The 13,163-nt window shown below is 44.1% G+C and overlaps 3 protein-coding genes across 4 annotated transcripts; 1 reads left to right on the top strand and 2 right to left on the bottom strand.

Annotated features, from left to right (window-relative positions):
• Window positions 1-4,216: 4,216 nt before the first annotated feature.
• On the top strand, window positions 4,217-5,788 carry LOC1272330 (small ribosomal subunit protein eS10B). 2 transcript variants are annotated; one of them, XM_311275.6, is made up of 3 exons: window positions 4,217-4,427; window positions 4,892-5,332; window positions 5,414-5,788. In XM_311275.6, the coding sequence occupies exons 2-3, from the start codon at window positions 4,892-4,894 to the stop codon at window positions 5,444-5,446; spliced, it is 474 nt and encodes a 157-aa protein (XP_311275.2). In that variant the 5' UTR covers window positions 4,217-4,427; the 3' UTR covers window positions 5,447-5,788. The 2 variants fall into 2 exon arrangements, with proteins under 2 accessions (XP_311275.2, XP_061504571.1); XM_061648587.1 differs by having other exon boundaries at window positions 4,267-4,427; window positions 4,892-5,788.
• A 3,120-nt stretch (window positions 5,789-8,908) lies between these two features.
• Window positions 8,909-10,337, bottom strand: LOC11175749 (uncharacterized). The gene is made up of 2 exons (XM_061651812.1): window positions 9,646-10,337; window positions 8,909-9,536 (listed from the first exon to the last, which is right to left on the bottom strand). Exons 1-2 carry the CDS (start codon window positions 9,662-9,664, stop codon window positions 9,097-9,099), a joined length of 459 nt encoding a protein of 152 aa, XP_061507796.1. The 5' UTR covers window positions 9,665-10,337; the 3' UTR covers window positions 8,909-9,096.
• A 318-nt stretch (window positions 10,338-10,655) lies between these two features.
• On the bottom strand, window positions 10,656-12,246 carry LOC133392235 (circumsporozoite protein-like). Its single transcript, XM_061651799.1, has 3 exons — window positions 11,877-12,246; window positions 11,410-11,775; window positions 10,656-11,325 (listed from the first exon to the last, which is right to left on the bottom strand). Exons 1-3 carry the CDS (start codon window positions 11,895-11,897, stop codon window positions 11,071-11,073), a joined length of 642 nt encoding a protein of 213 aa, XP_061507783.1. The 5' UTR covers window positions 11,898-12,246; the 3' UTR covers window positions 10,656-11,070.
• Between the last annotated feature and the right edge of the window lie 917 nt (window positions 12,247-13,163).

The raw sequence follows: 13,163 nt of genomic DNA, 5'->3' as shown, positions 1-13,163 counted from the left end.
AACGGAATATAGAAAGACTTCGTTTAGCAGACGGCAAACGACTCATGCATTCTAAAAATAGCGAAAAAGCTGGTGGCGCTCTCTGTTGGTGGGATACCCCAACTAGTTGAGCTTCATCGCTTGGAGGAGAGCTTTCTCATTTCCTCTGTACTGTTGTATGGTTATGCATTGAAGTTATGCATCGCTAGAACTAGAACGGCGATACAATTGTTTAAATACTAAACTCCAATGGAAACCATCAGCACTGAAGCAAGTGAGATTTGAGTAATGGTCGTTGGTGTTGATACCCACGCATCTGACCACACGACCATTTATATAGATTTTTGCACGGAAAGTTAGAAGGCTATATAGGTCATGATAAGATGAAACTTGCCGAAACACATTGCAAGAAAAGGATAGCAATATAATAATCAGTTTTAATACGCCATCTATTGATCAAACCAATGAAGCTGTGGAGCTTTCATTTTTTTTCTATGGATATTAAATTTTCCAGTCGTTTAAGCTTAATCTGTGGCGCTTGGGAACACTATAATTCATGGCAAATTTCAAATATTCTCTTTGGAAAAACATAAAGTTACTAAAAAATTGCTAATTTGTATCAAAACATAAGATAAATTTCAAACAAAAATCAAGAATTTGTGCTTGAATACATTCCTTGACTGGTTAATTCGTGTTATTCGCATATTCGGGCGAGATCACCCCAATAGCCAGAATTGCTTAAGCAGCTTATTTTGGCACGCTAAAGATCGCTGCTTGAATTCGCCTTTTGCAGTAGATAAACAGCATCAAAGTTCTATGTGGGTCTTTCAAACAGCGCCTAAGCAGCTTCCTTATGCCACGATGCCAGGGATTATTTTTCTTTGTGTTTTATTTTCAAGCAAGCGTCATCGATGAAATAAACAACAAAATTTGTTTGGTTTAAACACATATGTATATTTTTAAATCTTTTGTATTGATGAATTACACAAATTTTTACACAATTTACTGATAATTCACAATCACTTCACTCAATATTCATTCTTCAATTAACGAATCTAACTTGTGCAGCAGCAATGAGATTATTGCCGGCGTCCGTCTTTGACACTTTGACAAGAGCCACCTTGAACCGATGTCATGCATTAAAAAGCTATAAAGTTCCACCAAGTTCAGTACCCTTTCTTAACAAGCCTTCAAGTTCCATCATGAACCCTACGCATAGTGCTAATCAGCCGCAAAGTTCCAAAGAGTACCATGTGCCTGTTAAAAAGCTCCATAGTTCCGCAAAGTACCGTCTATCTCTTAATCAGCCACAAAGTACGACATCGGAACGATTTTTCGTTAAACAGCCCTAAATCAGCTATAAAGTACGAGCTGGCTATTTGGGCAAGTCCCGATGAGCCCGGATAAACGGCGGTCCACTGTAACTTGCTTTGAAGAATTGTGCAATGCAGTATAAAATGCATTTTTGTTAATAAATTTAGTCCACTTAAAAGCCAAAAATATCAGAATGTTCGGCACGAATCGTATCAAATAGGTGATAAAGTGTATAAAAGTACTCAATTAAATAAAAATTACCAAATTATCAAATGCATTTTGGCCGAAACCCGCGAAATTTGACGCTGATATTCGAGATACGCGGATTCCTCGGGAACGCACAAACCGCTTAGCTCGAGAACAGACTGAATAAAAAAGTAATATTTATCACATACAGTGGAGCACCGTTTATCCGGGTACCTTTTATCCGGCTTTCCGTTTATCCGTGCTGTTGAGAAATGACAGTTCAATACAAAAGTGACATTGGGTTATGAGGAGGATATTTAAAAAAGCGGTTATAAGAACACATTGTCATAACAAAAACACTATAATTCATGACAAATTTTAAAAATTCTCTTTCGAAAAACATGAAGTTAATGAAAACTGGGTTATTTTTATCAAAAAATAAGAAAAATTTCCAAAAAATAACCAGGAATTGGTGATAAAATATATCATTTGACCCATTATCCGTGTTAATCACTTATCCGGGCGAAGTCAAGTCCCTAGAAGCCCGGATAAACGGCGCTCCACTGTATTATAGTCGGTGTTGCGGTAGCAACGGGTAGGTTTGAGGCGTTTTTTAAATTGCAACGGCTGAGTTGAGGAGATTTAAATTGCAACGCAATATTTCATTTGCAACGGCTAAGTTTGGGTAGAAATTCGAAGCTATTGTAACTTATCGTATGAAAACGAGATCGCTGGCCTAAATAAACATACAATTTGGGAACGGCCCGTTTCTTGAGCTCATCGATAAGCATAAGCCACTCGAACAACGTGTAGGGTAATAAAAATATTTTAGAGCTGGTGCATCCGGTAAGCAGACAGAAATTAGGAGAAAAATGCATGAAGGACGAAAACATGCATATGTGCATGTAACGAATTCTTTCAGTTATCAACCCAAAACGAGGAGGTCATAAAATTTCAAGTTAGTTTAGGATCAATCTAGAATGCGTGGAATTGAAGTATAAACAAAACACCATACGAAAGATGACGAAAGGAGACATAAAGATTATAAACAAACCGTTGCATGCATTGCCGAAAAGGGCCACGGTACTTTCACACACTGGCACCAATACAATTAAACAACGTGTACGGACACGTTTCAACACCATCAAAAATGTTAGTATATAAGAACCAATTTTGTCAAATAAACGTGAGATCTAATTTAGAAACTGAACGGAAAACGTCTCGATTTTCTTTGAACGTCTTGGCCTTTCCTAGGTTTTGCTTTAGGTCTCATCCGGGTCCTTCTGCCCCCATCCGAAAAGTTATTGAATAAATTGTGCCACTTTCGAAGCATAGGTTCCCACGAACCGCGAACACTAGCCGAAAGTTTAATGTACAATTTAACGTGTACATAAATTTGACAGTTGTTCAATCGTGGGAAACATTTGCATCGATAGTCAATATGATAAACAATATTTTTGTGCAACTATCTAATGTCTAGTGATATTATTGCATTTCTGTTTTGTTAATGAACAGTTGATAAACATAAAGTTAATGATCTAAATAATATTATACAAGTGATTAATCAATTGCTTGAAAGTGAAATGTACATAAAACCAGTAAATTTCAAAAAATTTAAATGAAAATTACATTTTCTGGGCTTATATCCGTGGAAAGCAACTAACCGGCATCTGCCTTGTCTCGACCTACCCGGATAATCGACGTAGTACTGTATTATTTCGTGTTTTATTAGACCTGTTACCAAGATGCAGATTTCCCAGTGAATATTTTTCCTTACAATACTATCCAAAATCGTTTGAATTGTAACACATACATATAACTTTTGTCTACTGATGTACAGCAAATAAATATTGATTCAAGAACAACATCAGTAAAAAAAATATTAACCTTTAAGTTGGCAACCGGATACCCGGGTATTTTTTTCAATTTCGAACTGCAATAACTTTTAATTCATTGCTTTTATTGACCTGAAATTTTCCGTAGCCTCCCAACTTTTAATTTATGATTTTTTGGTCTATAAGTTGTAATTTTAAACAGCCTGTAAATATTTTATTTTGATTTTTTTTTAACTTTACCACGTAAGTTGGCAACCAGCATACCCGGGTATTCCATACATTTTGTATGGAGAATGACGTTTCTCTTCTTCCTCTTTTCGTATTGTGCTTATTTTCGAGCCAAATTCAAGCGATTCCAAATTTCAATTTGACCGTTATTTTTATAATAAAATGAAAAAACTTAATGAATAAATGAAATAGAAGAGAATATATGGTCGGCATTACTTGCTTACAGCATTAAAATATAGAAAGCATTGTTTACCTATGAAAATCGTTAATTTTTTGCATCAAAACGTGTGGAATACCCGGGTATGCCGGTTGCCAACTTACTTGTGTAAATCTGGTTGCCAACTCTACGGTTAATACCATGTGTCAGACGGCATATTTTGTAGTCTGGGAACCTATAAACTTCCGACGTGGAGCGCCCTCTGTCGTTGATGGTTGAAAGTTTACCATTCAACAGCAGGACCACCCTGTGGCAAAGATTTCAGTGGGAAAAATGGAGTGATTAGTCTCCGTTCTCGGCGCTACAGCCTGTATGAAAATTATTTCATATTTTTGCACACCTTTTTTACACATTTTCTCTGCGCAAAAGCTCAGTTTTGCGTTAAAAAATCTCTCACCTCCACAATTGCCCGCGCTTTGTACAGTCGACAGCTCAACCGCGCACTACAAACCTTGGGTGCGTTCTTTCTTGCGCCCAAAACGTCAACGTAACCGCCGGCCGGAAATGGATGGTGCGTTCGCGTGCCGTCCTGCTCCGTCCTTTTCTCGCCCCCGGGTCCGACAGAAACGTTCCATCGCAGCTGTCAAAAAGTGTTGAGCCGACTGCCGTGCCTTCGTTCTTTCTCTTCCGGGCAGTGTACCGAAACTGTTGTGACACATTTCGCCAAGGTAAAGGAAATTCGGTGTAAAATGGGCCAAAATTCGGCCCCGGCTGGGGCGGGTTGGTGTGAAAACGGTTCGCCTAACGCTCCCGCGACTCGGTGGCACACTTTTGCGGGCGATTTTCCTCCGGAAAATGTGTGAAAATTGTGTGTTTCCAAACGTTCCTCGGGGACCGGATCGCGCGCTCCACGCACGATTCTTCGAAGTGAAGCGCGTTCCGTTGTGCGTGTGTGTGTGTGCGTGTGTGTGGCTGTTGATACATTCTCGCGAAATGTGTTTTCCGTGCGCGTGACTGTGAGATTTTTTTCTGAAAAGTGAATATGTAGGAGGACAATCGCCCGTAATACGTAAAAGTGTGCACAGCCGTTTTTACCCGCCCAACACATCAACCCGCATACCCGCCCGAACACGACTGAACGATTCTAATCGTGATTGTTTCCCTTCCCTTTTTTTCTTCTTCACTTTTGCAGATGTTCATGCCAAAAGCACATCGCGTCGCCATCTACGAGTACCTCTTCAAGGAGGGTGTGCTGGTCGCGCAGAAGGATTTCTACGCCCCGAAACACCCGGAGCTGGAGAACATCCCGAACCTGCACGTCATCAAGACGATGCAGTCGCTCAAGTCGAAGAACTTCGTGAAGGAGCAGTTCGCCTGGCGCCACTACTACTGGTATCTGACCAACGAGGGTATCGAGTACCTGCGCGCCTTCCTGCATCTGCCGTCCGAGATCGTGCCGTCGACGCTGAAGCGCGCCGCCCGCTCGGAGCCACAGCGTGCCCGCACCCAGGCCGGCCCCCGGCCCGAGGGTCCGAAGACGGGCGAGGACCGCCAGGCATACCGGCGCATGCAGCAGGCCGCCCCGGCCGACAAGAAGGGAGACGTCGGTGTCGGTGCCGGCGAGCTCGAATACGTAAGTACAGTAATGTGTGTGGCCTTTGGTGTCGCCATTCGTCTATAACATTGTTTTTTGTTTTTCTCTCCCTTTTTATAGCGTGGTGGATTCGGCCGTGGTAACCGTATGTAAAGGCGTCCCTGTTTTTTCCAACAATCAAATCCTGTCCGGGTGTTTTTCAAGTTCGAATCACAGCAGTACGATATCGTGCACACGCACGTGCGTGATTGTAATGAGCGGAAAGACGAAGTTAAGGGAATTGTCTTGATGTCCAGCACACAACACCCCTTCCCCTCCCGAAACACGCGCGCGCAGGGTGTTGTATTCTCCTTACTTTTGTGACGTGAGCGCTTTGAAAACACCGGGTACGCTTACCTTTATAATTTTGTGTTAAGCAACAACATAAAAGAAATCATGGAAAAACGTTCTCTTCGATTGAATAAAGCAGAACGAACTTTAATGCTCTAACACAAACACACAACTGTTCTGTTTTCCTGCTCTCCTGCCTCTCTGCGCCACTATCAACCGAGCGCGTTTCTTCTTCAATCAAACATGCTGTCCACCGATAAATCAAACTCTCCCTCGATCGGCATTGGGAAAGAACCGTCAGCGAAGGGAGTGCAAACGGCGTCGTTTTCCTTCTCTAGGGTGCGTGGGTACGTTTGTGGTCGTAGCGGGGTACAAATCACCGCCGAAAAAGGATTGCGAAACATTTGGTTCGACCAACAATTCTGGTCCATCTGGTTGCTGGTTGAAGATGATTAGCCATGAAAACGTTTAATTTTAATCTTTTATCTGCCTTCACAGCTGGATTAGCCGTTGTCAGTAAAAAAACGACAATTTCATGCTTGCGAAACATTGACGTTGACGGCCTACTAACGATAGAAACTGCAAACATGAAGGTTTTTAGCTTTTTCGTTATTGTATCCAATCTTCTGGCTTGCTTTATTTGAACAGATTTGGCTTATGAAAAACAAGAAATTATCACATTATTTTTGTAAATTCAATCCTATCATGGTTTATGTAACGATTGTCCGAGTGCATACGCTTGAAAACTTCTTATTTAAGCACAATGCATCTTGATTAACATTTTTTTTTTTCAAAACTATCACTAGCTCAGCATACGGTTCGAAATTGGAAGAATCGTCTGAGGCTTTAAAGTTAGAAATTTTAGAAATTTTAACAAACACCCAACAATGGTCAACACCATAACGCCGGGGATGAAGTATATGTGTTGTGTTTGTCAATTTCTGCTCCAGTTTACTTTCTTGCTCTCTTTTTGATATTATTTTCTTTTATTGCATTTCTCTATCGTTAAGCTAATATCGTTTTAATGGTCATGTATCATCCGGAATCAGCCGTCTTAAACTATTCTAAAGATCAAGGTTTATTTTGTCCGAAATTTTGCGCTCATGCTTGCGACACGTGAGATAACACGTGGACCACCGTTAACCGTTTATCCGAAATTTTACACAAATTGTCCACATATACTGTTCATTATGACTTCAGCAGGGTAAGACATGGAAAGGAGAGAACTGTGTGAATGCCAATTTCATCACATTTGCAAATGTACTACAGGTACGATGATGCAGCAGCACTTGGCTTTGAGGTAAGGATTTTTAAATGGTGGAAAAAGCAATAAAAAATAATACAATATCACCTTTTCTGGTTCAAGAACCGCAAATGATCTAATCCCGGTCAAGAAACTGATTGTTGAACCTATGCCGGTCCAGGATCCGAAACTGAACCCATACCGGTCCAAGAACTGATCATGAATCTATTCCTGCCCTAGAACCTATCATTATTCCTTCCAGTTCAGCAACAAATTATGATTCAACGCCTGCCCTAAATCCTATCCTGAACTCATATTAGCTCAGATTAACAGATCATTAATCCATACCGGTCTTATAGCCAATCGTGAACCCAAACCGGTCCTAGAACTTATCATCAACCCAAACTTGCCCTGGAACCTATCATGAACCCATACCTGCCCTGAAACCTATCATGAATCCATACCTGCCCTGGAACCTATCATGAACTCATACCGGTCGTGGAACCTATCATGAACCCATACCTGCCCTAGAACCTATCATGAACCAATACTGGTCCTGGAACCTTTCATCAACCCATATCGGTCCTGGAACTGAAACTGAACCCATTCATGCTCTAGAACCTATCATTAACCCATACTGGTCTTGGAACCTATCATCAACCCATACTGGTCCTGGATTCGATTATGAACCCATACCGGTTCCGCAACCTATCATGAACCCATACCGGTCCTGGAACATATCATGAACTTATACCGGACCTGACACTGATACTGAATCCATATCGGATTTGGAACTGATACTGGTCCTATACCGGTCCTGGAACTGAAAGTAAACCTATAAAAGACCTGGAACTGATTCTGAACCCATACCGATCCTGGAATCGATCATGAACCACAGATCCACACAGATCCAGAGATCCAGAAATAGCTCCATTTATTTTTTACCACAGGTGTGTATCTCTGTTGGCACCGTTCTTACTTTGCGCCATTGTTCAGCGTGTCTTGTGCTCATGCTTTCGACAGGTGAGATAAAACACGTGGATCACCTATAGGATTTCAAATAAACCGTTACACACCTTATCCAATTGCTTTTCATCACGACCCGAAGGTAAGGCATGCGTGTGGAGAGTACCGTGTACATGCAGATTTCATATTTTAAGCTTTATTATGTGAGATGGATGGAGCAGCAACATGCTTTCAGAAGATTTAGCTTTTGTTTGAGAAAACTTAATTTAAACAATATCATTTTAATCCCACATCGTATCTCCTGTGTGCTTTGTGCCTATTACCGTTGAGATTTAAGAAAAAGCAAAAAAAATGTGCGACTTAACGATTAGCGATTTAACCTTCGTTTCTATGACCAAAAATACACCCTCATCTTTATGACCACCTACCCGGGTAGGTAATACATTATATAAGGGAATTTGTATTTTTATTAGTCAAAAAATGTCTTATTTAACTTATTCTATGCAGCTATAATAACAAAACTTCTTTTTAGTTTATAAATTTATGAAGTATTGCTTTTAGTTACATAAATTGAATGCATAGCAATTAGTTCAACTGGCACTAATACACCGCCATGTCTTCCCGACTGTCGGGGCAATCATTTCAATCTATGTGACTTTTGAAGAATATTAAGAGCTAGAAAACTTTTTGAATAGATTCTATAAATATAACTACATGCATTGCTATACATATCATTACAAAATTAGCGACTAATCGAAAACAAAATCCTTTATTGTATGTATTACCTACCCGGGTAGGTGGTTATAGAAGTAAGGGGTAAAAGTTGATTTTATTTTTTAAAGCACATTTTAAAAAATTGAAAAATTCTGAATTTTTTACCACTTTCGTAAAACATGTTTCTCTAGGTATTCTAATTTTTTTGCATCGATTCGATAATCCAATAAAAAGTTATCATAAAAAGAATAAGCAAAACATACCCGGGTAGGTGGTTATAGAAATGAAGGTTAACATGATAGTTATTTCCCTAATGTTGCGTTCGAATGTGATCGGGGATGCAAAGAATACAAAAAGTTAAATAAGTTGAACTCATCTTTATTTGTAATTCGTCATGGCACATCGGGTGTCTCGCTTCGCATCTTACAATGGTTGTGTGTCGATTGAGGCCTTAATTCAAATTAACGATTTTTTGGTAGTTTATTTCTATGCAAGAAAACAGTTCATCAACGCATTAAGTAAAAAAAAAAGTCCTCCGGAACACAAGAGCTCACTCGCGCTTGTTCTCCTTCTCCGAGTCCGCTTGGCGCTGCTGGCGCGCAATGGTTTCGTCTTCCCACTCCGTGCGCCTGGATCCCCGCAGCTGCCCGCCTGCCGCCGTCGATGTGTCGACCGTACTATTGCGGCGCTGCCGGATCGCGCCCAAACCATCCCCCGCCTGCCGCGACGATGTGGCGCTGCGGCCCGCGGCACCCATTGGCGGGGGCGCCGGGCGCTTAAAGGACCGCACCGGCCCTCCCCCGGTCTTCATCGCCGCTCTGCGCGTCGGTCGGCGCGTCGGTGGACGCGCCGGTTGCCCGCCGCCCACCGACAACTCCATCGGCTGCTGCTGCTGCGGGGACGCCGACATCGGCGGAATGCGTGAGGCCGAAGCCGCCGGCCCGTCCTTCGTATCCATCGGCCAGATTGACTTAGCCGAGCCGGTGTCGTCTGTGTAAAATTGTGTGGTTAGAAAATGGACGGGAAAGTGGACCGCGCACCACCCAGCAGAGAAATCATTGCGGGAAAACTCTTCCAGGTTGTGCACTTTTTTACCTACCTTTGTTGCTTAGATCCATAATTGGACACAGAGATGTGCGACGCTATCAAAAGAATTTTTTTTCAATCGCACCAACACCAACTTGTTCTTGACACTTGCGAACTTGTTCTTGAAAGCACGTACGGGCTTGGAGAAACACGTCCGCTCGCCTCGAGAAGCTGTGCAGAAATGGAAGCTCAACTCGTTCGTCGTCTCCAACGGCTCCCGGCAACAGTCGCTGGTAGTGATGGGCGTTTCGGAGCGCACCAACGGCTCCGGAGCCGGCTCCGGACTAACGGCTCCGACTTTTTCCCGGAGCCGGCTCCGCTCCGACGGCTCCGGAGCCGGCTCCGCACCAACGCCTCCGGAGCCGGCTCTGCACCCATGGCTCCGGAGCCGGCTCTGCTCCGACGGCTCCGGAGCCGGCTTCGCACCAACGGCTCCGTAGTCGGCTCCGGAATAACGGCTCTGCACTCACGGCTCCGTTCCAACGGCTGCGGAGCCAGCTTCAGGCCCACCGTTCCGGGGCCGGCGACGAATCAACGGCTCCAGATCAACGGCTCCGAACTAACGGTTCAATAGAGACATCATTGTATGATAGCGTAATAAAAAAACGAATATATCTTCTTTGATAAATTCTTTGAAACATGACCTACTCCGCTATTTACGGAGTTTCTCGATTGAAACTTCATTGAAAAAGTTATTTTGGTCCTTTGTGTGTTGCCGTTGGTGCGGAGCCGGCTCCGGAGCCGTCGGAGCGGAGCCGGCTCCGAAATTGTCTGGAGCCGGTCGGAGCCGTTTTGCCCATCACTAGTCGCTGGTGCGATCTCATTTGCGAAGGGGGTGGAGCTAGAGGTGCTGGTGGTGGTGTCGATGGTGTTGGTGGTAGTGCGACAGACCGTTAGAGCACAACAAAGGATATGAAATTTCTTGCGAATTCCGCGCGCTGGTTCTATACACGTCCGGCCGTTGGCTTCAAACACTTTTACATCTTTTCAGTCAAAAAGTCAGGCGACACTTCTCTCTTGGTGTGTGTTTGCGTGCGTGTGTGTATTTCGTGGGGTAAGAGTGAGCGAGCGCGAGCTCGAATTCTTAGTTTTATCGTGTTAGCTCCTAGCAGTCCCCGGTTTTGTTAGTGTGCGCGCGTGTGTGTATTGCTCAACTGTAATCCGAGATCGACTTTGGCCCGTGGGTAAGTGTCGTACGGTTTTTGGCTATTTCACCCAGCCCCTGCCCTTTTCCTATCTCACAAATAGCGCACAAATCTCCTTATACAAAAAAAACGCACGCAATTATTATAAATCTCTAACCAAACAAATTTGTCCAGTGGCGCTCGGAAACCACAAAACAACGCTTCTCGTTCTCGTCGGGCGGCAAAAACGCCCAACATGCCTCTCTACCGAAAAAGCCCTTCTTTCCCTCCCTCCCCCCCATTGTCCGCATAGTTTAGTTGGCCCGCCGCTTGATCGACACCTTGCCGCGGCGCAGATGCGACAGAAAGATGCGCACCTTCTGCCCGTCGGACGTTTTCTTCACGCAGATCGCCTCGGTCCCGATCGCGGAGATGTTGGCCGGAAAGCGCGGTATGTCCCGGCCCTCGACGTGCACCGGCTGGCCGCGGTGGAACCAGCGCCGCTCGTACCACAGCTTCCCATCCTCGATGCGCGTTTCCGTCGACGGTTGCGCGTTCGATTGTCCGCCCTGCAAAAAAAAAAGCGCGTCGCGAGCCGAAATTGAATCAAAACCACACACACACATACACACACACCCGCTAGCTACACTTACCGTTCCCGTGGGTGCTGCCCCACTGCCACCGTAGCCCTCCGCCGGCTGAGATCCACCGTTCTGGTCGGCAGCATTCGCTCCTCCGCCGCCGCCCCCTCCTCCTCCTCCTACTCCTACTCCTCCTCCTCCTACTCCTACTCCTCCTCCTCCGCCACCACCCGTTTGCGTTCCTCCACCCGTGCCGCCGGTGCTACCGCTCGCCCCATCGTTGACGGAATGTTGAGCGGCGGCGGCGGTGGAGGAGGCTGCGGCGGCGGCCGCAGCTGCCGCCCGGCTCGCCGAGATCGGCTTGCTGCGCGAGATCAGCTTCAGATCGTGGTCCACCTCCATGTCCTCCAGCAGAAACGTCAGCTGGTTGGTCGTTGGCTTGCGGTAAGTTGGTGGAGGAGAACATGCAAAAAAAAAACCCGTGTTATACAAACGTGTCCACACGCGGCCCAGCTGCTATAACCGGTCGGTTCGCTTGCCTTCACCACTATCGGCGTCATTTTCGCCGTCCTGTTCCGGCAGTGCGTGCTGCTCCCGCCGGCCGTCCATTTCGAGGTACACCGTGCTACCGCCCCGGTTTGTTGCCATACTCTCGCCCACCCCTTCCCCGGTTCTCGGTCGCACTGTTGGCCCGTTGGCAAGTCGGACCCGAAAGGAAAACCTTTTCCCCCTGGGAAATGCTACCCTTTTCCAGAATTCCAGAAAGTCCACTGGCCTGGTAAAATTAGCTACAAATCGAAGTTTTATTTTACTGTTTTTATTTATTTCTATTTAACTATTTAAACACCAGGCGCGCGATATATGACGCCATCGGAGGCTATGTTTTTATTTACGTTTTATTTGTTTGACAGCGGCGTCATGTTTTCCACTGCACAGCGGGGCAAGCACGGTCGGAAGTAAAAAAAAATATATTTTGAAATATAAAAAAATATTTTTGTATTACCAACTTTAATAGTAAGTTAAGAAAAATCAGTAATATTATAACTCTATCATTTCAATTTTATTAGTAATGACTGGTCAAAGTAGCAAACAAATCATTCCCCGGGCCGTTCATCCGGCTGTCCGATTATCCGTGCTATTGAGAAATGACAGCTCAAGACAAAGATGACATTGCGTGCTGAGGAAACAAATTGAAAAAAGGGTAAAAGATTTTTAAGGCCCCCCCCCTATGGCAATCGAAGCAGCCCTGACAAGAAAAACGAGATAGTGTGCGGTTGATCGGTCATGAAATCTGTCAAATATTCAAAAAAATAAAGTTTGTTTACATTTTGAACCGAACGATAGCTCTTGCATTGTGATGAACATGATCGTGACCAGCCTCTCGTGGTACCTTTAGTGCTTCAGTTCTATATTAAGGAGAGCGTGGAAGGGTATGGCTACATTCATTTCGGCGCTGCCATGCACCTTTCGTTGCAACGATAAGATAGAGCTAGTGTTTTGTTTTTAATGATATGTTATTGTAGGATAATTTGTTCGGCTAATTCTTTAGATGACCTATTCAACTAGCTTCATGACGGTGTGACTTGGAAAAGGAAAAAAATATTAATCATTCCGTATGCCCTAATGGCAGAAAGCTGGTCTCTAGATAGGCTATACGTAGTTCTATTCCCTCCCGGAACACACACCAACCAGTGATTAACTGTCCGGTTAGGTGATACGAATAAGTCTTGTAAGCATTTAAACATAACGTCTGCATGACCACGTATGTCGGCTATAGCGAAAATAAAGCATAACAATTATTTATTTGTTACGCAATAAATAGCAAG

Source organism: Anopheles gambiae, chromosome X (assembly GCF_943734735.2).
Source record: "Anopheles gambiae chromosome X, idAnoGambNW_F1_1, whole genome shotgun sequence".
Lineage (NCBI taxonomy): Eukaryota > Metazoa > Arthropoda > Insecta > Diptera > Culicidae > Anopheles > Anopheles gambiae.
Note: the sequence above shows the minus strand (reverse complement) of the source record. Positions and strands in the feature narration are given on the sequence as shown.